Source organism: Chelonia mydas, chromosome 1 (assembly GCF_015237465.2).
Source record: "Chelonia mydas isolate rCheMyd1 chromosome 1, rCheMyd1.pri.v2, whole genome shotgun sequence".
NCBI lineage: Eukaryota > Metazoa > Chordata > Testudines > Cheloniidae > Chelonia > Chelonia mydas.
This window is the reverse complement of record NC_057849.1, coordinates 224,560,660-224,586,393: the sequence shown is the minus strand read 5'-3', so window position 1 is coordinate 224,586,393 and position 25,734 is coordinate 224,560,660. Positions and strand designations below refer to the sequence as shown.

At 40.6% G+C, this 25,734-nt stretch overlaps 1 protein-coding gene and 1 non-coding gene across 9 annotated transcripts in view; both read right to left on the bottom strand.

The window, feature by feature from the left end:
- Nucleotides 1–25,734, bottom strand: part of KIAA0930 (KIAA0930 ortholog) — a 134,097-nt gene that overhangs the window by 45,506 nt on the left and 62,857 nt on the right. For 7 of the 8 annotated variants that reach the window (XR_006287835.1, XM_007061743.4, XM_043537756.1 and 4 more), the window contains one exon: nt 9,371–9,519. Coding sequence is in view for 7 of the 8 variants with exons in the window: in XM_007061743.4 (XP_007061805.1) it covers nt 9,371–9,519 (149 nt within the window). In the remaining variant the exon portion in view is untranslated. Of the gene's footprint in view, nt 1–9,370; nt 9,520–16,592; nt 16,721–25,734 lie in introns of those variants that run through there. The other variant, XM_043537769.1, reaches the window with a different exon arrangement.
- Nucleotides 21,518–21,645, bottom strand: LOC114019961. The gene has a single exon (XR_003564914.2). It is a non-coding gene; the product is annotated as a U6atac minor spliceosomal RNA (small nuclear RNA).

Below are 25,734 nucleotides of genomic sequence, written 5' to 3'. Positions count from 1 at the left end.
CTGAAATGTAAACTTTAGAGACAAACCTAATTTATCTCCTCGTGAGACAAAACAAGAGTGGAGGCCAATCTATCACACCAATACACTGACGGGAAACATTCTACACATCCCTTCTCAAAGCCCGAGAATTTTCACTTAGATACTTTCTATTTCCCAGAGTCACCAGTCCAAAACTACTGTTTGCTACTTTCTCTCTGACACTGACCAGCAAACCTGCAGAATTGTAAGACTATATGGCATCTTCCACCGTGGTTTCCTTTCTTCCCCAAGTCAACTGCTTTCAAAGCTATTTTTAATATGAAGCTAAAACACAAAGACTAGAATTCAGGAAATTATTTCTGGATTAGTGGATCCACATTACAGACAACTAAGATCTAAATACACATACTTTTATTTTCAGGATCTGCAGATCAGTAATTATAGGTATCAGACTGTCATGTTTAGAGCAACAATAAGAGTCTAGAGATGAGAAAATTGAATAAAGCTAGTAGGATAGCTAGAAGTTAAATATTTACTTCTACTTAGTTTAATTGAAATTATAGATAGAAGCAAAAAGGAAGCATTCCAGTTCTGTCTCATTCTAAAGAAACTGCACTTCCACAAACTCTGAAGGAGATTCCCAGTTACAAGCACTGCATTACAGGAACAAACGCTCAATGGCTGGTTTAACCAGAGGGCATGGTGCTGGTGTTAACTGCCTGTGGAACATTATTAGCTTCTAAATTCTCTTTTGTACAGGTATAATCTGCCATTCCAGTGCCACAGGAACAAGGTAGGAGTCTTCTCAAATAGACAGAGAGCCAACCAAATTTGTAGGCCACTAAAGAAAAGATGCACAAAATTGTGCGTGCGCACACACACATTATTTACATTAAATAACAATATCCAACTTATTCTCCCAATAGCAGTAAAGGCCAAAGGGGACACTATGTTAACTACAAGAAAAAGAAGACCTAATAGTAATTCACCCTAATGACAAGGTCACACAGCACTCCAAACAAGATATATATTCTATGGTAGTACTGTATAATGGACCATGAAGACACTTTTGGCAAAAATGACACCTGGGAATAAAAAGGTAGTCATCAATGCATAAAAGATTAAATCCCACTTTGTCCCTGAACTTCTGTTCAAAGACTGACAAAGCAAACGCCTGCACTTTGCGTGTAGCAGGAATGAACCTTTCTCCCAAATCATCATTAAGCGAGTCTATGGGTGAAATCCTGGCCCCACTGAAGTCAGTGGGAATTTTGCCATTACCTTCAATGAGGCCATGATTTCACTATATGGATTGGCAGCTAGCTTATTTTCTTAGAAAGACTTCTACATTATGTAGAAGCTAACAAACCCACACTAAGCTCCTGAGGTGGGGGAGGAGCAACCTATATTAGAAAAAAGTACCCAAAAATCTAGCTAGAGATTCATTTGCTTAATCTATATCTCATTAGCCAGGAGTCGGACACACAACAAACTCTAGGGACTGAAGGTGCATGTACTCTGCAATGAAAGACCTGTGGCTCACTTGGAATGGGGCTAGGGAAAAGGCCTGGTCCGAAATCACTAGAAACTCTTGAAAATCTCAGGGTACATCTCTGCAGCAATTAAACACCCATGGCTGGCCTGGCTCAGCTGACTTGGGCTTGCACTGTGGGGCGAAAAACTGCTGTGTGGACGTTTGGGCTCGGGCTCGGGCTTTCCCCCCACCAGGTCTCAGAGCCCATCCAAATGTCTACACAGCAGTTTTGTAGCCCTGCCGATCAAGCCCAGAGCTCCCAAGTAAGCTGACCCGTGCTAGCCCCGGGTGTTTAATTGCTGTGCAGATGTACCCCGAGATTTTCAAGAGTGACTAGTGATTTTGGATGCAGGACTTTTCCCTAGCCCCATTCCCAAGTGAGCGGAGCCCCTCTATACACTCTTCTTTCTACTCCTCCACATACTCTGGGAAGTCATTTGGAGAGGAAGCTGTTCTATAGCTCAGCAGGCATAATTGACAAAAGCGAAGCCTTGGAGGACATGCAGGACTGCAAAAAGGCAGCTGCAGTAGTCAAAACAGTATTAGGCTCAGGAAAGCCTATTGCAATCTGTTGCTCACATAGAGGGATATTTCCATAGCTTGCCTCCCAGCCTGATGGGTAAGGGGAGAGAGAGAGAACTTCACTGCTTTGTGCCTCTCTTTCCTCGCACACACTTTGTCTTGTCTGTCTAGACACTATTGCAATGCAAATAATAGATAAGTGAGAAGCTAGAGAGGAATGTGACCAAATATCTGAGAGCTCAGAATGTCCAGTGATGCATGACCAACATGTGAGGGGGAAAGAAACACCTTAGAGATTAGAAGATACTGTCAGTACAGAAATGGTCTTTCTGAAGCGTAGCTTTGGCACTGCGAAAGCTGTTGTGATTGTTGCACGGGAAAATAAGAAGTGTGTTTTAACAGCTTTGGGAAATGTAACCATTACTTCCTGCATAGGATTGAAGAGATTGTGATCAGCATGAGAAAGATGAAAAATCAATGCATTTAAGATGCTGACAAACTGTTCTTAGCTCCTGTCTTATGCTAGTATTCTGAAAACAGTAACATCTTTCTTTCATTGATTCAGTCCCTCAGTAATCTGGGTTTCAGCCTCCATAAATTTGCTAAATTGTTGTTCCTATTCTTGTACACATCTGCTAATTTAAGCATTAGCCAAGTGTGGTCAAAGGCCATGTGGTGACCAGTGTATTCACATAGGTGTAATTGACAAAAAACATTTGTCCTAGATTTTTACTCTGTTAGAACTGTTCAATAGGCAATTCCTAGTGAGTGTAAATACCAGCATATTTTATCCTCAGAGCAGCAGGGCACACACAGACTACAGCAATGGATTGTCCATTATGAGTAATTCCTTAGCCTTACTGGACTCACTCATACAGGGGTGAATACCTGAAATGGCAAATGGAATGCCTAAAATCGACATAATGTGGGAAATTATGCTATAGAAGTAGGGTAACTGATGCATTAGAGCAGTGAGACTCAGACTGAGGCTCAGGAGCTGCCAGTGGTTCTTTAATGTGTCTCCTGCAGCTCTTTGCAGCACATGATATTAAAACACTGTGTGATTTTATTATTAACCAATCTAAGTTAGTAAAAACATCCTGATTGGTTAATATGTTATTAGCCAATTGTAGAATACTTGGTCAATCATCTCTCTCTCTCTTTTTACACACACACACACACACACACATATTTATTTATTTTTGGGTAATATTGATTGATAGTTCAGCTCCTGAACCACTGACGTCCAAGTATCACTGCATTAGAGAGATATGGAGGAAGTGAGATTGGAATAAGTTAATAAACAACTGTACCTCAAATTATATTTGTCCGATCGGGAAATATTTATAATGGATGACTGAAAATAATATAATATTTCCCCATGTTTATCCCCCCCCCCCCTCCCCCCGTTCCTCAGACGTTCTTGTCAACTGCTGGAAATGGCCCACCTTGATTATCACTACAAAAGGTTCCTCTCCTGCCCCCCCCCCCAGCTCTCCTGCAGGTAATAGCTCACCTTAAGTGATCACTCTGGTTACAGTGTGTATGGTAACACCCATTGTTTCATGTTCTCTATGTATATAAATCTCCCCACTGTATTTTCCACTGAATGCATCCGATGAAGTGAGCTGTAGCTCATGAAAGCTTATGCTCAAATAAATTGGTTAGTCTCTAAGGTGCCACAAGTACTCCTTTTCTTTTTGCGAATACAGACTAACACGGCTGGTACTCTGAAACCTGAATATAAAGTGTGGAATACAAAACTGGGCTGGTAAATGGACTAGATTGAAGATTTTCTGCCCTGAGCATTTTGCTATCATTGACATTAGAGCCTTAATTATGATATTCAAAAGCTCTGATTTGGTTGCATAAATTACATATAAGACAGACAAGTTTCTGGCCTCAAAAAAGACATTTTCATACCTGCAATTGTTAACTAGTTGACACCCCATTGTGTAACTCACTGATTGAGTACACTGATCTTTCCTCAGTGCATTTTGGTGCTTCAGAAGTGGACTGATGAGATTGTCAGAGAACTCCTATCAGCCACTTCCTTTACTGAAGCCCAACCTCGGCAGCTCTCCCCTGTCCTTCAGTCCTCCAGTGACTCACAAGTGCTGCATTTGCAGTAATTAATAATTCATGACATTTTTCTCCCCCATCAGATGGGGAACTGGGTTTGTATTTACTTCCTTCATAACAAAATTAATCTCTGCCACAGAAGCCAGGTTTAAAATATAAGCAAGCAAATTTGTGGCCCTGTTTTAACATCTAATATAGATAAGAATAATAAAGGGATTTAGTAGATTCCAGTAAGATGTCATTTCAATTACATAGCTCAATCCTGCTACACTTTTATATAGTTTATATTAGGAATCCACTTAGCTGTTGCTCTTGTTTTCTTAAATTAATTTTATTTAAATTATTCAAAAATCCTACAAATGTTTTAAACATATAAGGCCAGAAACTAATAATATACCCATTACCCACATATATTACACATATACACCTAATATTCAACTTAAAAAGCACTAAAAATGATCAAATTTAGTGATAGTGCTTTAACCCCTCATGGCCACACCCAAATTCAATCCAACAGAGAAGATATTTTATTGATCACCATACAATAAAGCTATTTCAGTTACATTCCTAACTGTGCAGGAATATAGATTCTCAAATGAGTTTTAGATATTCTAATGCTCTCTTCTATGATGCATTCTGATGTCACAGATAGGAGACTATCAAGTAGCAGAATTTTTATCTTCAGAAATTTATAGGATCAATAAAATGTTAGCAAAATAAAGCATGAAGGTAAATGCAGGAGGAGTTTTTGCAGGTAACTTATCTACAGTGGAAAGCAAGATCATCATGTTTTCTATGGCTTTGAAATTCCTTTAAGAAAGTCATAGTAAAAAACTCTGGCAATGCAAACAATCTCTCTTTTTCATTTTCAGGTTTTACAATGAGAGTCATTTTGTCTAACTTAACATTCTCCTCTTCCAGGAATGCCGGCAGCTCCTACTCACAGCTATGACTACAACACAACTCGAAGACTCAGCAAAATATTAAGCATTTAGGCAGCACAGCTGTCTGTGAACTGATTCACACACACACACGTGACTAATCCCTTCCCACATTCTAACTATGCAGAAGGGCTGGTGAGTTACTGGGGAGGCAAAAATGCAGAATCTTGCTACTTGTTTCTGTGACTGTGATTTTCAACCAGTTCTTTGGAACTGCCAGAAGTTACAACTTACACTAGATTCTTCTCCCTACAGCCCCATAGATTGCTTAAAAACCCAAGCCATCATTGGTTAGTAAGGTGAAGTATTTAAAAAAGAGTTTAAATTAACAACGATATGAAACAAAGAAATTGCCGTCTCTGTTTGATGACATCTGGGCTCAGACTGGTGTTGGACGATACAGTCTGGCAGATGGTGGAGGAAATTTTCACAGTGAACAAGGGATTTAGACACACAAGTCTTATGAATTTCATTGGAAATGTGTGTGCCTAAATCCCTTTGGCTTTGAAAATCTCAACCAACCTGTCTCCCACAACAGCCAATACTTGGTACTTTAAGGGGAGATAGTACAAAGATAGCACTCAAATTCTGGAGGCCCATTAGTATACAATCTATGGGGCTATATTTCTCTCTATTTCTGAAGATGGAGCACCAACACTGGTAACTTTTATGCCTTCAGGAAGATTAGCTGTTTGGGCAACTAAGTTACATCTAATTGGCAGTGATTCCAACACCACTTATTTATTCAAATTTACGCCAACCAAGAGAGCACCAACCTCCAGCTCTGGGCACCCTTGACAAACTCAATACATACAATTAAAGTATTAGTCCTACCAGAGATGTGGTGCACATTCCATGTGGCAAAGAAGAATTCAAAGGCAAATGGGTTAATACAATCTGGCACTGATGACATACTGCTACTTCAGATTTTACTTTGGTCTCGTCCTTGGTGAGTTGCCAAGAAAGCCATGCTACGATTTCCCTTTTAATACCCTGAGATCACAATTTCCCTACTGTCTTATATAGAAAAATCAGAGAAGTCTGTAAATGTACCAAAATGTAATTCTTTAAAAATCTCTATTGCAGGGAGAAGTGGCAGAGAGATTGTACCTTTAATGCAGGGGTTCTCAAACTGGAGGTTGGGACCCCTCAGGGGATTGCAAGGTTATTACATGGGGGGTCGCGAGCTGTCAGCCTCCACTCCAAACCCCACTTTGCCTCCAGCATTTATAATGGTGTTAAATGTATTTAAAAGTGTTTTTAAGTTATAAGGGGGGGGGGGGGTCACACTCATAGGCTTGCTATGTGAAAGGGGTCACCAGTACAAAAGTTTGAGAACCACTGCATTAATGTAAGCCATTATACTTCTTAAACCAAGGGCCTGATTCCATTTATACTAAGGCCTCTTTACATCACTCCTGTAGTAAAAAAGGGGTTTTAATGTAAATGAGGACCACGTGTTAAATTTTCCCTAAATTATACTGGCTGGTGTAGGACGGAGTGGGAAGTGAGGGTTTGTTTGTTTTTTTCCCTGATCTTGACATAATGGAGTATTGAACTACTGAGAGTCAGAGGGTTCCCCCTTAAACCGCTAACGCTCTGTTAAATATGAAAAAAGGTTTGTTCTAAGTTACCCTGATTTCTCTGGTCATGATAGATGGGTCCCATGATTTTGGTTACAGAGATTCTGAAGACTAAAGCCTTAGAAACTTGATACCATGAACTCTTGCCATAAATAAAAAAGAAAAGCTGTTACTCAAGAGTCTAATTCTCTTTCCTGGGATAGAATCATAGAATCGTAGGACTGGAAGGGACCTTGAGAGGTCATCTAGTCTAGTCCCCTGCACTCAAGTATTATCTAGACCAGTGCTACTCAAAGTGGTGGCCCACGGACCGTGCCGGTCCATGAGCCACCGGCTGCTGGTCTGCGCATACATTGGAAAAAAAATTGCCCGTCTCCCACATCAGACAGCTTGAGAAGCACTGATCTAGACCGTCCCTGACAGGCGTTTGTCTAGCCTGCTCTTAAAAATCTCCAATGACAGAGATTCCACAACCTCCCTAGGCAATTTATTCCAGTGCTTAATAGAATCAACATCCTAGATTGAACACCATGAGTAAATCCCCAGGATTAGAGAAATAATTTCTGTCCTGACATGGGCCCTATCAAGAACTTATTGTATGTACACACACAGTAGAAAAGAGTGGAATGGGCCTGTTTTCAAGAGTCAGTAGCTAAAGAGAGTATGCAATTTGGAGGTTGGCAGATTTAAAATGCAGTTTAAAATGTGACTGATGTTGAAAGCCCAATCTTTGTCTAGTTCTCCCTTGCCTTTTCATATCCAAATAAATAGGAGGCACTTTTACAGTCCCAGTGATGAGATGGCAATCAGGGACTGCAGACAGTTGTCTGTCTTTCACAAGATAGTTGACAAAGCTGTGAAGTCAAACTAAAACTAGACCAACCATAAATCAAGATTAAAAGTAACAGATCAATGTTTCACTTCACAAGACAGGCTCAATAACCCCATATAAGAAGCAGTTGAAGCCGCCAAGCAACACAAACCTTCATTTCAAACAGGAGCCTACAGGACAATTTTGAAAAGAACTCGTAAGATATGTGAGCCCACAAGACCTTCTAAAGTACTGCAATATCCCCAAGAGGAAACAGCCTATTTCTCAGAGCTCGACAATATTGAAGCATACAATGTACCCTTTGCTCAGTGTGCCAGGCTTCCACACAAACAAGTTCTTATTTCCTACAACAACCATTGTGGCAGGCAGTTCACTAAGACTGAATTTGAAATAAGGACTTCTACTTATGGAAAAGCCTCACAGATCAGAAATATTTATGATTGCATTTATGCTTGGGGCTTCATTTAGCCTGATATAAGCAAGGGGTTATTTGATCTCCTAATCCCTATAGGAAAGATGAATAATTTAAAAAGCTTTAGGAATTAGAAATTAGCTAAGTATACGTCTGTGAATGAAACTGTTCAAGTGGACAAGCATTAAAAGTGATTCTTCTTTCCCATTGGGAAGAATAAGAGGTCAAAAGATCCACATTTTTACTAGGCTAAATGAAGCCACAATCTTGTGTTATGCAGGATAGTAATACAGCTGTGGAATTTCAAGGGTTCAGGTAAGGGTCATTTATTAAAGCATAGCTTCCCTCCAAGAGCTACAAATCTCCAAAATACCCTATCCTAAGTCTTCAGTGAAGACTACTAGACATCAGTTTAATCAGTAACTGTTGTTCACCTAAGATGTTGAACTTAGGGTCTTTTTTTTGTCTAGTAGCTCTATTGATTGAAGACACTTTACCCGTCTTCCCCTATCTTCAAAAATTAGAAAAAAAAAGTCCCAAGATGCCCTCTGACCAAAATTCCCTCTCTCAACAAATAGGTTTTGATGCCTGAGGTTCTGTCTACTAGTTGCTTATACATCACCTCATCACCCCTTTATAGGAGTTTCTAAGGTTCTGCGTAAGTCATTGCCGAGTGTCTAATGGGTACAATATTGGATTGTCCTGGTATGTATGGATGCATCAAACCAGCACTACTTTGGTGGTTGGCTCTCTCTCCTTCTGCAGTATTTAAGCTTTCATTTAGAAAAAACAAAAAACGAAAAGAAAGTTTCTACTCCTTATAGTTGCAAAAAGGAACCTTCTGGATGTGAACCAACACTGTGCTGTTTTCCTGAGTCTGCAGACTGACAGACACAATAGCTCCACCAGAAATGTGAACTACACTCACTCATCTCTTTGGGGTATTAACTCTGAAGCCTACTGACACCATTATTGAAATCCATGTTGTTAACTAAGATATTTCACTGCAGGCCAATTTCACATTAACATTTGTTGTGGGCAGAACTTGATTTTTCCCACCCTCAATTTACAGTATCCCTGCAATACTTCAGACAAGCAAGGCACAGCAAAAAGCCAAATTCTATGCTAAATGGGTGAAAAATATTTTCCAGGCTACAATATATAGTAGAACATCAGAGTTACAAACACCTCAGGAATGGTGACTGTTTGTAACTCTGAACAAAACGTTATGGTTGTTCTTTCAAAAGTTTACAGCTGAACTTTGACTTAATACAGCTTTGAAACTTTACTATGCAGAAAAAAATGCTGCTTTCCCCTTATTTATTTTTTTGTAGTTTACATTTAACTGTACAGTATTTGCTTTTTTTCTTCTTCTTTTGTCTCTGCTGCTGCCTGATTGTGTACTTCCCAGTTCCAAATGAGCTGTGTGGTTGACTGGTCTCTCTGTAACTCTGGTGTTCATAACTCCGAGTTCTGTTCACTCACCTTCTTTCCCTCTGTACTATCGCCACTAACATAGGATAGCTTTCGGCGGACATAGAAGAGCATATCGTCCTGCCGGGGGGCCAATTTCTCCATGAAATAAGTAGAAAACATCCAAGTCCAGAACACAATGCGATCATCTTTGAAACAACCTAAGGGGAATAAAACAGGAGAATTAAGAGCTGTAGAAGACACCCTGTCACATTTGATTTTACTTTATACTACAGACAGCATGAGTTCGAGCGTTGTGGGACCAAGCGTGATCCTACTGAAGGATTAGTTGTATGGCTTAAGGTAACATGTTTAACTCCTGTGTGACACCCATGCCATGTTTATGGCCAGATGTTTAGGTGGTGTAAGTTGGCACAACTCTGATGACAATACAGATAGACAACACTTCACACCAGTTGAGGATCTGGCCCTTAAAGTGTCTCTCTATTTTTCCAGCTGCTCTGGCGGTGTCATTGGAAAAGATAGGGCCAAGGCACCAATCTAGAAGTCATTAGAGAAGCACAGAAGGGAGTTAATTTCAAATGCAGCTACTACCACCATTTGCCAGAGTTTATTACTTCAATCTGTCAGCTTGCAATAGCCTTACCATATGTTGGCAGGGGAGTGTGGTAAGCACTGCAGAAAGTGAATTATTTAATTATCTTTCTTTAGCCAATTCGTATTAATGAGCCCATACCTTGAAGGCACCCTCTAATGCATCCCACATTTGGAAAGATAAAAGACTGATTTGAATTTCTAATGGGAAAGAGACCAACCCTTCCCCCCAAAAACCCAATCGACCACAGAGCTTAGGTTTTCATGCCAAATCAAGAAGTATAATTAAGTTACGTGGGGAATCAACTTTTCCTTGAGTGGGGGATAAGGAGGGTGGGAGATGAAGGGTAGCAAAGTCCTCTTGAATGCAAAAACAAGAACTGCTAATGACACCAGACTGTGAAGTCTCTTGCTCCTGCTAGTTCTGATGCCACAAAAGTACTGGAGAAGGAGTCGGGGCGGGGGAAGAAAGCAGCAGCATGAGACTCAGTCTCTCAGATCTCACTGGGAGAAGGACTCACAGCTGAGGCTGACTTACAATTTTGTGAAGCTATTTACATAGTTAAATACAATAAAAGGGCAAAGATACTACAAGAAGCCCCCTTTCAGCCCCACAGGGCCCAGTTGCTATTTGAGTTCTTGCCTAGCCATGTTTCAGAGTAGCAGCCGTGTTAGTCTGTATCCGCAAAAAGAACAGGAGGACTTGTGGCATCTTAGAGACTAACAAATTTATTTCAGCATAAGCTTTTGTGAGCTACAGCCCACTTCATTGGATGCATAGAATGGAATATAGAGTAAGAATATATATACATACACACACACACACACACACACACACACAAACATATAGAAAATATGAAAAGGTGGAGTAAGAGGCTAATTAATTAAGATGAGCTATTATCAGCAGGAGAAAAAAAAACGTTTGTAGTGATAATCAGAAGAGTACCCAGAAGTCACCTACTACCAGGCTCTGCAGACAGGGTGGGGAGCAATTCGGCGGCAGGTCTTTCAGTCTCTCTCTTCCTCATCGGCAGCACTTCGTCGGCAGCTCAATTGCTCTGCTTCAGTCTTCTGCGGCAATTCGGCGGCGGGTCCTCCTGTCCTCTTCTTTCTTCGGCAGCATGACTTGGGTTTTTCTTTTTTTTTTTTTTTTTCTCTTTGCTGCTTGGGGCGGCAAAACTAACTTTTTCTTATGGAAGGGGCCCCCGAAATTGCTTTACCCCAGGCCCCCTGGATCCTCTGGCCAGCACTGCTCCATCTTTTCATATTCTCTGTATGCATATATAGCTTCTTACTCTATGTTCCATTCTATGCACCCGATGAAATGAGCTGTAGCCCACGAAACCTTATGCTCAAATAAATTTGTTAGTCTCTAAGGTGCCACAAGTACTCCTGTTCTTCTTGCCTAGCCAAGTCCTCGAGCACAGAGAGGGAAACAGATGCTGCATCCTCTCATATGGTGGCTGGTAGTGAGGCAACTGTGCTTCTTCAGCACTCCTTGGAGTTACCAGAGGTAACTAGTACAGGGGTGGCCAATCTATGGCTCCGGAGCCCCATGCGGCTCTTCAGAAGTTAATATGCGGCTCCTTGTATAGGCACCAACTCCGGGTCTGGCGCTACAGGTGCCAACTTTCCAATGTCCTGGGGGGTGCTCACTGCTCAACCCCGGCTCTGCCACAGGCCAGACCCCCAACTCCACCCCTTCCTGCCTCGTCTCCTGAGCCTGCCGTGCCCTCGCTCCTCCCCCTCCCCAGAGCCTCCTGCACGACACAAAACAGGTGATCGGGAGATGTGGAGAGGGAGTGGGAGGCATTGATTGGCGGGGCTGCCGGTGGGTGGGAGACACTGGGAGCCGGGGCAGGAGCGGGGAAGCTGATGGGGGGCTGCTGACGTATTACTGTGGCTCTTTGGCAATGTACATTGGTAAATTCTGGCTCCTTCTCAGGCTCAGGTTGGCCACCCCTGGCCTAACAGGTGCATGAATTGTGGTTCTCTACCACTTCCATCTGCCCTCAAAGGTGGCACCCCGGTGATGTGCCACAGTCCAGCTTCTTAACTGCTTTGCTGTCCTCTGGAATGAAAGACACTATACCAAGTGTTGTTACTGGTTCATAGCAAAGAAACAAAAAACCCCTGAAGTGGATACTACAGTTACTTTTAATTACTAGAAACAATCACCTCTTTGTAGATTTGTACCCCACAGCTATCTTTCAATGTAGCACTTTCGCCTAATAGCAGTATACTGCATATATGGAATACACAACAATTTCTGTAGAGAAGCACCAGTCAATCTTATTCAGTGAGACATGACACTTATTTATGGGGCTAATTGAATTAAGCTTTGAGAGAGTTTTTAGTCAATTGCAAAGAAAGGTGCCATCTCCCATAACAAAAAATTATTTTTCTAGGACTCTGGTCACCATCTTCCAGGCTTCATAAGGGACCACAAATGTTGTTCAGCACATTTTCCTACCTCATTATATGTACATTTAATATTTAGATGAGAGACCTTTCTTCCCATTCTGAATTAATGTAGCAGGCACGGAGATTAGACTTTAAAATCTTTAACCAGAGAAACAGCTGACCGGAGAGACCTTAGATTTCATTTCCAACTAAGTCCAAGAGCAACAGTTCAAACGAAAGGAAATTTCACTGCAAGACCATTCAGAGAATACATCAATCATCATCAATAAGGAAGCCACAGCATTTGTAGGAAATATCTACTGTGTATTAAATGTGATAACCATCATTAATAAAGAGGCTGAGACAGAACAAAGAAGCCAGGATAGTCAAAAAGTTTTCAGTAATTTGGCACATTCTCAGCCTTGCTGCAATTGCTTTACTCATTGAATGGTTGTATTGAAGTCACTGTAACTGCTCAAGTGTGCACAGCAACAACACTTGGCCTTGTGTAAAGTTTGAGAGACATTTAATAACAAGCAATAATACATTAAATTTCATATTTAGAAGAGAGCAGAGAACAGAAAACAGTACAGGCACACATCATGACCCACTAAATGTCCCACAGAAATCTGGGCTTGTTATATCTCTTGGCTTTTGAGTGCTTTATTTCACTGTCTTAACACTGAATTAAATGTTATGGGGCTTTGTATTTAATTTCTCTGATGTTTTACAGAAATGAGTGAGGATGAGGAAAAATGGAGGTGTCATGTACAGTCAGCTTAAAAAAAAACTTCTAATGTTTATCACTTGGAAAAAAAAAACTTTCAAACTTAGTTTTCCTTCATCAATTAAATCTATACAACAAGGCAATTTATACGACTATAAAATGTCAGTCCAAACTTGTAACTTAGAAATGGAAATTGGAACTTGGTATACACTGATATCACAGCGATGGGCTTAGTATAAGAACCTAAAATGGAACAGAATGAGTTTTTAATTAACTAGCTATATGTATGTGTCTCCCTTTGACCTTTACTAGATGGATGAAGAGATGTTCAACTCATATTCACGTGTGTCAGAGGCCCAAAGCTGCTGTGAGCTGAAGGAGAGTTTTCCTTCAACTCAAGCTATAGGAATCTGTGCTTCTGGAGTAGGGAGATCCAGATGCTTTCTTAGAGTGGTTTTTATACAGGTCAATAAATACATGCAAGCAGATGTAGGTATCTAGGTAAGTGGTCTAAATAACTAAATACACAGTGTCTTCTGGTGTGGTGTAACTCTATACAATGTTGTACTTAAGTCATCCTTGCAATATTGTTCTATCCAGTTCGGGGATCATGTTTTTGGATCACAGTTCAATCTCTGTTGCAGCTGCGAAATTCTGAGTCAACAACATTCAGTGCCATGTGTCACACATGTGTTACAATAATATATAACCATTAATGTATCGTACCAGAATGATGTCTAGGTAGTTATTGCAATGCACTAGTATAAATGGGAGAGGTGCAGAGAAAAGACCAGGCCTGGGGATTTGCACCAGGAACTCCTCAGGGAAGAATATTTACAATATTTACAGGACAAGAGGGGAGAGGAGATGAGCTTGACTTATTAAATTGATCATCCCTAACAAGAGAGGAAACTGTCAGCTTCCTTTTGTGTAGTAATGCTGCTGCAATGAAACGGTTATCCACAGAGCCACAATGGAACTTCTCAGGAAAAACTGGTGACACAGAAACAAGGAAATGAGGTGGTGACTTTACAACTCCACCTGAGATTTCTGGCAGATTCTGTGTCCTGGATGAGCTGTGCTCAAAGTGGGAACAGGAGGGAGAAGGATGAAGGAATGGGAGCAGAAGTGTCTTTTCAGAGCTGCCCCATCTCCAGTCTAATTAAGAGCAGCCTCAGGGCTGTTCTAACTTCTCTTTGGCTGTAATGACCTCTAAAGGATTGTGGCAGCCAAAAATAGCTGGAATGCAACAGAATTACAACCACACCCCCCATGTCAGGGGTAAGAGGGAGACTGGTGCAAAATCTACCATAAATGCAGTGGAATTAATTGTGGGGGAGAGCTCATTGCTCTTAATCATTGACTTTTCTCTCCTTTTAAATTTTAATTTAATGCCAGAAAGTAACAGACCCTTTCAAGTTCATCTGCAGCTCATTAGCTCTCCAATTTATTCAACAAAAACAAAAGCAGCCTATATGGCAACCATTATTTCAGAAATCCACAGCTGAACGTTAAAACCTTGGCAAAGTTGGGGGCCTTCTAATTACCTGCACAAAATTGCTTTTTAAATATTGTTTTGGGTAGTTCATGCTTTGGAAAGGTGTCAAGCCCAGGAGACAGAAATCCTCTTTTAAAATACAGAGAATAGAGACAGCGCAGGCCTTGACTGGTCATCATCCCACCAAAGTGCCACAACCTGCCCTGCAGGGGCCACCTCTAGGGGGTCAAGAGAGTAGCTGTCATAAATATAAAGGGAAGAGTAAATACCTTTAAAATCCCTCCTGGCCAGAGGAAAAATCCTTTCAGCTGTAAAGGGTTAAGAAGCTAAGATAACCTCGCTGGCACCTGACCAAAATGACCAATGAGGAGACAGGATACTTTAAAAAGCTGGAGGGAGGGAGAGACAAAGGGTCTGTCTGTGTGATGCTTTTGCCGGGGACAGAACAGGAATGGAGTCTTAGAATTTAGTACGCAATCTAGCTAGATATGTGTTAGATTATGATTTCTTTAAATGGCTGAGAATTAACCTGTGTTGAATAGAATGGATATTCCTGTCTGTGTGTCTTTTTGTAACTTAAGGTTTTGCCTAGAGGGATTCTCTATGTTTTGAATCTAATTACCCTGTAAGATATTTACCATCCTGATTTTACAGAGGTGATTCTTTTTTACTTTTATTAAAATCCTTCTTTTCGGAAACTGAATGCTTTTTGTTCTTAAGATCCAAGGGTTTGGGTCTGTGGTCACCTATGCAAATTGGTGAGGATTTTTACCAAACCTTCCCCAGGAAGTGGGGTGCAAGGGTTGGGAGGATTTTGGAGGGGGAGGGGGAAAGACGTTTCCAAACAACGCTTTCCTAATAAATAAACCCAGATAAACGTTTAGTGGTGGCAGTGGAAGTCCAAGGGCAAAGGGTAAAATAGTTTGTACCTTGGGGAAGTTTTAATCTAAGCTGGTAAAAGTAAGCTTAGGAGGTTTTCATGCAGGTCCCCACATCTGTACCCTAGAGTTCCGAGTGGGGAAGGAACCTTGACAGTAGCTCTCTCTCCAAGCCATAGACTAATCCTGCAAGGTGCTGAACACAACTGCAGTAGAAGGCACTCTGCTCCTAGGAGGATCAGGCACTTAACCCTTGGCACCTCTGCTAACAAGTTCATCTTGATACTTATACTGCTTTTTGTTAGTCTCTAAGGTGCCACAAGTACTCCTTTTCTTTTTGCTTTTGTGATGTAGACAAATCCAGTGGGAAGGACTGAGACGTAACTCATTTCACACAACCATGAGACGGTAACAAATTTCTATCATTCTTGTCCTTGGCTGGACTTACATCAGACTTACAGAATAAAGAGGCTGTATAAATACCATTGACAAGCTGGAGGATATTTAATGAGACACTTGCTAATTCTAAAAGCACTGGAGACTTTGAAAAATTTATTATGGGGCTATTGCTTCTCCGACTAAAATTTATGGCAAAACTCTCACTTTAACAGGAGCAGAACTGGGCCCTTTATTACAATGGAATTAGATCAGGGATTCAAGAGAACCAATTCCACGCACAGTACAGAACACAGCATGAGAGAGCTTAGTGAGAACACTCTGCCACTAATAGATTTTGCTTCTAAATGAACAAAATGGAATTAGGAGTTCAGATTATAAATCTCAATATACCAAAAGTCAATTATATGATTATGAGACCTGTGTAATAAATAAATCCTAATTACAACAATTCATTGTAATGATTCATTTGCATGGATTTTACTCTCATTATAGACAAGATTTATGTCAGCTGGTATGCAGTCAATGTATCCTTTTACCTGTATTAGATTTTATATCAAGTATTCATTTGAGGGAACTGGCTCCAGACCCATATAATGACAGGTTAGGAATTGTTTATAATTAATGCTTTCAAAAAGCAAAAAATCACTGGCTAAAAAGAAATGTCAGAATATATATATTTGCTTCAAAGGAAAACTTTTTAAAAAAAGGTGATTTCATATTTGGTGGATAACTACTCTGTTGGCAATAGAGAATAGAGAAGAAAAATAATCTCACTCTGATCTGATGGTTTGAGCAAGGAACTGGGAGTCATGTCTCCTGGGCTTCATCCCCAATTCTGCCATGAGTTATTGTAAACCGTGGGACATAAGACAAGTCATTTCACCAATCTGTGCCTCAGTTTCATCATCTGTAAAATGGGTTTAGTAATATGATTTTACTGAGATGTTTGAAGGTTAATTAAATTATTTGTGAAGCTCTTCAAGATTTTAGGATTAAAAGCAGTTAAGACATGTAGGTGATTTTTATTACACTTCATTTTGGTTTTGAGTTAGCAAAATACTCTGCAAACTGCTCTTTTAGCCATATATTCTCAAAATATTCAGATTTAACATAAAAAGCCTACCCTGGGCTATAGACACTCTTTGTATTAAAAAGGTACAACTAGCACAAAACCAGAATGGCACATTTGTTCCGACCGCATAACAGACATCAGCTAGTCAGCATATTAGAAACCAAAAGCACCCAGGCTTCCCTCCAAAAAGCTCACCCCAATCACTTTTGCGATCCCAAAAAGACAGACTTTGCAACAAGCTCGGAAGATCAAGAAAATCAGGACATTTCAGACCATGTGGGAAATCATCAAAATGAGAGGCCCTCACAGAGGACATCTTGCCAATAGCTTCTTCTCTGATGTATCAAGGAGCATGGGCATGAACACCTCTACCAATCCTAACCATGATAATACAGCCTGGGAAGAGAAGTGCCCGCTCAGGCAGGAAGGTCCAAGTCACTTTAAAAAAAGTTATACTTCACCAGAAATATCTCATCCTTCTTCTGGTAAAAATGTTGGTAGAAAAGAAAGAAGGAAAGACCAGTGGCTAGTGGGCTAGCCTAGACCATGCAAGACCCATGTTAAATTCCTTCCTCTGCCAAAGACTTCTTGTGTGACCTTGGGCATATCACTTAAACTCTAGTGCCTCCCTTGCCCATCTGTAAAATGGGAATACCACCATTGCCTTACCTCACACGTGTGTTGCAAGGATAAACACATTAAAGATTATGGGGTGTTTAAATAGTACATTAATGGAGTGCCATATAAGCGTCTAAGACAGATAGACCAATTTTCTTTGAAAATGAAGAAAATCCATGGGCTCATCCAAGTGTAAAAATATATATCTTTCACGTTTTAAAAGTATAATGTAAGATCATGTAGATTTGGAATTTGAAGAGGAGAGTTCCTCTCTGCAAATTATATATATGTGTGGCCCCTTTAGTAATGAGCACCATCAACACTCACTAACTACAGTAGATGTTGAGGGAATTCAGCACTGTGAACTCAAAAAAGAGAGAGAGACTGAAATAACAAGCAAATATTGCAATAAAGAGAGTGAGCATTAATTTTTTTCCCTTGGTTGCTCTGCATTTTTCTTCTATCTAATCATACCAAAGAATTGAAAGAAACACCGAACTTATTACAGGGGCTTCCAATACTGAAAGAAAAAGATACTGAATAAATGAGCAGAACATGAGACAGGTTTTCCTGTGCTGCGGATCCTGACTCCTGTATTTGACTTTTCATGGATGTTCCACTGACGGAAATGGAAGATCCGTACAGGAAGGGAAAACAGAATATTGATAAAAATATGAGAGGATAACTTTGCTTAAATTAGACCAAATGTTTTTCAAACAGTTCATCACGTTTATGGGGGGTCATGAGGCACTGAAAATTTTATTACCATCTAAAGCAAAGAAAATCTTGCTCCCCGGTTCTCCTCACATCTTTACCCTTCAAGGTCAAGCATTCGCTGTCAAAATACATCCACAACAATAAGCCTATATAATTGATCATTGATACTTTTTTTTTTTTTTTACTCTTACTTTTACAGTAAATGGAAAGGGGTTCCAAAATGTTTTGATTTCAAATAAAGGTCACCAACATGAAAGGGTTAAAACACACTGAGCTGGGGTAAGCAATTAACTCTGCAGCAGTTGTACCATGAACACCTGATTGCCAATAGATGGTAATTGATTTTCCTGTATTTGTCACCTTTCTAAACATGACTGAAGGGTGCTCAGATAGCTATGACTCCATTTTTACAGCTGTCTGAATTCAATATATTCTCTCTAGAATCCACTTGTAGTTTTCAGTACACACCTTAAATGTAATTGCTCTGGTATTGCTAGATAACTGACCCTTTTGATTTGGAATAGCATGTGAGCCTGTGGCCCATTATCACTGTGGCCATTAAGATCAACTACAGGTGGTGTCCTTCCTGTGAAAAGGGAGAGGGGAAGGATATATGCATCTTTTCGTTCTAGAATAGAAAACCTCTCCTGCTAAGCACTGTAAATACTGCTGTGATCTAACATTTCCAAACAAGACTAAGGCTTCTAAGGGCTCATCTACACAATGGGTTAATGCACTATGAGGGACGTGGGGGGTGGGGGTGGTGTGATTACTGGAGCACACTAATGTACTGTGCATTAATTGGTCCAGGTAGACCCTGCTGGTGCACAAAGATTCCCTAGTGTGCTTTAACTTGGTGCTGTTTATATATTAAAGCGCACTAGGGAACCTTTGGAGCGCATCAGCAGGGTCTTAGTGAATCCATTAATGCCCAGTACATTAGTGCACTTGAGAAGCCAGACTACAGTAGAGTGCATTGCCCCACCATGGAGACAAACCATAAGAAACTTCTGAGATCATCTTCAGGTGATCACTTCAGAGTAATATTCTTAAAATTTAAAAGTGACATCAAAATCGGTGAAAAGTAAGGTTCAGTTCTGCAGAACTAAATGGTATCTGACAAAGGAAACTACATCCTGGAAACAAACACCCTTCCCTATGCCACTGCTAATTTCCTTCCTACATAACGCAGCGCCAAGTGAAGTTTGTTCACCTTTGTAACAATCACACCCATCTTTTGTATTTGTAAGTCTCCTATCACCAACCACATGCCTACCCACTCACTCAACTCCCAAAATAATAGTATTGATATTGCTTAAAAGAAAAAAAAACAAACAAACATGAAAACCCAGGATTCAATTGAGACTGCTCAAGACCACTGAACAGTCACCACATAGAAACAACTTTTGGTTACTGTTACTGGCCTTGGCTAGATTTGTACCAGACATCTAGGTAGTAACTTTGGGGCCCGATCCTACATCCATTAAAGTCAATAGCTCAAAGTGCCCATCCTTTAATGAATGGTAAAAAGTACCTTATCAAAACAGTGATTCACTGCAATCAATGAGAGAGAATGAAATTTACATCCCATCCATCTGCCATTTAATTACAAACCTCCTTCTGGATCAATATGAACGTTAACAATCTCTCTCACTGGGGGGCTTTGGCAGGAAGGTGGCCAGAGATATCAAACGTGCAAAGTGAGGATGGGGGTTTCCATTTTTTCATGGATATGCAGAACCCTGTTAGTGTGCATTCGACTAACAGGACAGCATCAGGATTACAATTTCAAAGCAAAGAAAAACAATCTGAAAAGGGCGAGACGCTCTATAAGCTACGATTGACAGCAATTAATTTTTCATTAAAATGAATAAATTATGGGTTGGGGTTTGCTTTGTTTTTTGTTTTTTTTATTGATTTAGCTGTTTATCATGATGTTGAAGGAATTCTATCAACAACATGTCTGTTTCTAGAAAGCATCTAAGAAATGCTGCCATCCCCTGAATTCACAGTTGTGTCATGGTTAATATTATACCTTCCATTGACTCCGGTTAATGTTTCATAGTGAGGGCCTCTTTCCGGTTGGTTAAGGTCAGAACAATGCCCTTCGGTATTTACGAAGTACACCCATCAATTTAAACAAGGGAAACAGCAGCCCAATAAGAGAGGGAGAGGGCTGGGGACAGGGGAATCTGTTTTTGTTTTCAAGAGTGGGGGAAATCCCACTACAAATCACTTTCTGATATTGTCACTAAAAAGTCTTCTGACCTACTGATGATATACAATTAGTTTAATGCAGGTATTTTAAACAAGGTATTCTAAACAAGAAGTATTTTCTTAAACAGAGTTCATACTTAATTTCTCAGTTGAACACAATTCTTTAAACAAACTCGATGAAAAATAAGAAATGGATTTTTTCCCCCATTTTTAATTCAAAGACAAGAATCCAGAAGGAGAATGAATGACTGAATTGTGAGACGGAAAGATTACTGGAAATATTAACTGAATTCACTGAGCCAAGACACAAACCTTATTGTAAGCGTGATCAGATTTTGCAATCTGCTCTCATGACTGCTACTCAAAATTCAAACCCTGTTCTAGCACCTACATGCATATAAAGTATGGCACTCAGTAAGCAGACACAGTTGTAATAGACAATTAGTTATAGTGGTTGAAAAACAATTTATCAAGCAAACAGATTAAATTTGATACACTTTTCCTCTGGCTGCAACAGACACACACGCACGACTTTCATTCACTGTGATTGCTCCTGTGTGGAGCCTGGGAGCGATGGCTTGGTACATTAAACATATACTCTGCAAGGTCAAATCTTTAATATTTTATAAAGGTATGATGCAAGGGAAGTGTATGAACGGGCTGTTTCAGTCAAAAAATAAAAAGGAATGGTAAATGGCAAGCAGTGAGAAATGAGGGATACAAAATCATGGACAGGGTAGTCAGTTATTCAAATACTTGTGAGAACAATAAAAGCCTGTTTTTTTTTAAAAAAAATCTACAGTAAAGGTAGCAATTAGAATTTTGCTCTCAGCTGCAAAGGAAAGACTGAGCCAAACTGCTTTCAGAATGCTCACCACTCACATCTTATCTTCTTGTTAGACCCATCCAAGCAGAAAGAAAGCAATAAGCATTCTCGAGAACAAATCACACAGCACATAAGAAGAAGGTAGGTCTTGTGGGGAAGGCACTGGACTAATGTGCAGGAAATCTGGGTTCAGTTCCTGGCTCTGTCACAGGCTTCTCTAGTAATCTCAAAAAAAAAAAAAACCCAACAACAACAACTTGGTTAGATGCCACGAAGTAAGTGGCAATGCCTTAACCATATGCGTGTTGTAAAGGTCACTAGGACCTCTTCCATCCTTATCAAGGGGAGTGCTAACCTTCTCTCCTTTCATACAACTCAAGCAAGGCATTTTATCTGTCTGCGCCTCAGTTCCCAATCTGTAAAAATGGCGGTAACAATACTTCCTTTCTCCCTCTCTTTGGCTGCCTTGTCTATTTAGATTGTAAAATTATCAGAGCAGGGATATTCTTTTCACTTACTAGGTGTTTGTGCAATACAATCACATTGGGGCCCTGATCTCAGCTATGTCATTGTCATATAGACAATAAATATTAAAGAATAAAATTATAAAATAAATAAGTGCAAGGAAAGACTTGCTTACTGAACAAAACCAACCACCCAAGGCAGTATACACTAAGAAAATACTCTACAGTCTCATTCTGCCCTTTCATTCTCTGGGGGACCTTGCATTGATGTCAGTGACAAAGCAGCATGCCAGACCAAGGCCCTTTGTAACTGCGCGCACACACACACACGCGCACGCGTCATTAGTTGGTACGAGATGCTGAGAAGTTCGGGTCCCCATTAGCGGCAAAGCAGTAATCTGAGAAATGTTGGGTACTTGGGAAATACATGTGAACATTTAAAAGCTCTTATCCTCAGGCGACAAAGGACTGGAGATCCTCCATGGATGTCCTCTAGCTGCCAGGCTGGGCCAACAACAAAACTTCACCTACAGGCACAGGATGGGCAAATACACCAGTACTCAGATGGCATTCAGCTTTGGGAGCCTACTGTTTGGATGTTATCTGGGAACATGTGAATTCAGAAAAATGTAAAGACAAAATAAGAGGGCTAAAATGTGAACTGCAATGGCAGCTTCAACACCACAAGGCAGACAGAGGAGAAAGTATATTTTAAAAAGTTATTACAGGCATGGTTGCAAAATGGCTGAGTCACAGATCACATGATTAATGACCAAATTCAAGCGATGTCCTAATTGGAGGTGTAAGTAACACAGTAATAAGTGGATATAATTTAACCTCAATGAAGAGCAGTAAGGTAGGACTGTTATACAGGTAAGTGACAAAAAGAAAGCGGAAGCTGCTTCATTGTACACCTTCTTACACTCTCCTTTTGTTGGCTTTTTTGCCATAACTCCACACTTCTGGCACCACCTCGTGGTGTAAATTGCACCCATTTACCTTCAACATACACCAATGTGCAATTTACTCCACCATTTATAGGTCACCTCTGGATTTGACCCCAAGAGTGTCATGGCATGCTCTTGTGAGACTTAAATGTACCCCAAGCCTCTATGCTTGTTTTGTCACCAAGCACTTGGAGCTGACAGTATCAGGAAAACAACTGAGAAATATGTAGCCAAATAAGACCAAGATTCAGGATATTTGGGAAATTAAGTATGAAAAAAAGAGCAAGAAAAGATCTGAATACAAAAGAAAGTAGGTAAAATGCACAAAAAAACCTCCAACCCTTCTCTGTGGTCCTTTGAACTAGGGTAGAACTCTCATGGATTTCAATGGGAGATGCTCGTGTGAATAGAGGACAGTATAAAAGAAAGCTCACCCATCCCGACTACAGACGCCCATCCCTTCTTGTTTTTGGTGAGGCAGTTAAATGAATTAACGCATCATTTGATTACAGAGTGTATTTGAGTGGACAGTGCTAAATAAGTCTAATGGGAGTGTGCATGCATAGTAATTGGTGGAGGAAGAGAAGGAGAAGAGGTAGATGGTAAGCGTGCATCTTATAAATTGGCTGCCTGTTAGCTACAGAGCAGAGGAGGCTAAAGGTACAAAGTGACCTGAATCTATTCCAAATCTTGTGCTTCATAGGTTGAAAGCCAGCATTTCAAATCTACTCTTGCATCCACAGTCTTGTTTTGCAGAGGCTAGTTGACATCTCAGTACCTTTGGCATATTCATTTCCTCCCACAGTCAAGCTGAGCGTTCTTTGCAGTACATCAGCTGTTAAACTGTTTCGAAGACCAAGAGTCACATGTCGCTTCGCCGTCACTATTGTTGTACTGTCTAAGTAATGAAAGCATTTGTCAGAAACCTTGTGGCAAGTTGACATACATGAAGGAAAATACCTTTATGCCGAATAGCCCTGGCTAGACAGGCCTTCCTTCTTGACGGGGCAAAAAGCTTAGTAAGTTTCCAGCAAATAAAAAAAGGATTAAACATTTATATGGATAAGGATAATGTCTGTAGCACTCTACCCAGCACAGAAACTAGTCTAAATCCTGATGTTTCAGGGTTAGGATAATAAGCTGCAATCAGGGAGAAAGTACCCCAAACAGTACTGGAAAATTAGTTGCACTTTTTTTGGCTGGTAGTGGTAGTGAGGGAGATGTGAGGAGAAATTAGCCTTTCCTCTAAAAAGGACCAGTTATTGGCTACTGGTGGAGAGAACAGTATGTTGGACCCTGAGTTTTTTTGCTGTTGTAATTATGTTCAGATCCATAACACATAGCACAAGAGGCTGGGGGCGAAGGGCACAAAGCAATAATTATTTTTAACAAGACCAAACTTAGGCAAAATCTTACAGCTGGCACTTTTCTTTTTGTATTTTTTCCAAGCATATGTTCTTGGCTGCACTGAGACTGCAACACACATGCACACACACTTTCACAGTAGCCCAGCAAGTGAGGGTGCTCAGCCAGAGTCCTCATAAATTGAGCAAACTAGAGGAGCTAACCTCACAAGACTTCACATCAGCCCAGCAAGCTAGAGACTGCAGAATCAGAGGCCTGTAGCTTAACATCAGGCCAGAAAATGAAAGGGTTTGAGCTAATAACTTCACAAATGTGCATGACTTATTATCATCCCAGCAAGGCTATATGCAGAACATGAGACCACAAGGAAACCTGTTCATTATCATCCCCGCAGGACAGAGTTCCTGGATAAGTAACTTCACTGCAGTTTACCCCTTGACATCAGAGCAGCAAGCTAAAGATAAACCAGCTGCCTCCCAAAACTCTGTGCCTTGACATCAGCCCAGAGTGGCTGAGCAGCTGTTATACAAGATGGGAGCATGGGAGAGTGACCCTCATTCTCCGATGCTGAAAGCTTCCTCTCCTGAGTTTGGGGGAAACCAGCTCTTCCTCCTGCTGCTTTTCATTGGCCAGTGAGATTAAGACCCTCATAGAGGGAGGATAGGGAGCAATAGGCAAAGCTGGTGATGAGGCATTCGTAGAATTCTCAGCCTTCCCACCAGTAGGAGGAACAGCACTGGTGCCAGGAACTATGTTATCTGCCTCCTTTTCTTCTTTCCCACTGCTGGTTTCCTCCTTCACTCAAAGTCAGAGGCAGATCCTGTTCCTACAGCTCTTCCCTACCCCCAGGGGAAAACACGACTCTTCTATATGCCTTCCTCTAGCCAGAATCCAGGGGAAACAGAGTGGCCCTGTCAGTTCCCTCTTCCTTCCTAGAAGCCCATAGAGGAGAATACGAGTAGAGGAGGTTGCTGAGAGCATAAGGGATGTTTCCCCCTACAATGCTTTTCTGGGTGTAAGCTTGCTTGAGGACACAGACTCCTTCCAGATACAGGACTCCATTCTCTTCCCTGTTCTATGTCATGCCATACAAGTGATGCAGCGTCACATGACATCACACAACCCCTTCCTGTTTTGATCTAAGTTAGCCCATCCTTTGTATCATTACTCTCCGCAGTAATGGTCAAATACATGCAGAATGCCATGATATGTTATGTGCTCAGTTGTTCCTCAGACCTATATAGTAATTGTAGCAGTGAATGCAAGAAGACAGAAGGATGAAGAAAATTCTATACAAAACAAAGGTGACATTATTATCAGCAGCAATTAGTCAATTAACCAAGTTAATGGAGTTCTATTTATCCCCTTTACAGTACGATTTTTGATGCTCTATTTGGAGCCCAGAAGTCAGCACAACAATGCACTGAACAGTTAAAAACTGTTATCTCTACACATGGTAAACATGTTTGGAGTCTTTTAACCTCCACAAACAGTCTATCAGGACCAAGGACAGGTCTTAGCATCACTAATTGCTGGCTGATTTTATGTTTTATTTACTCTATTTACTTAGAAGTCAGTGCTAAGCAACTAATGAAAAAGATCTTTGCCTGGATTTGCTGGGTACTGCATCAATTGCTATTCAAAGTTATCCAAATGTCTTGAATATTCAAGTATTCTCTGAATATTAGAT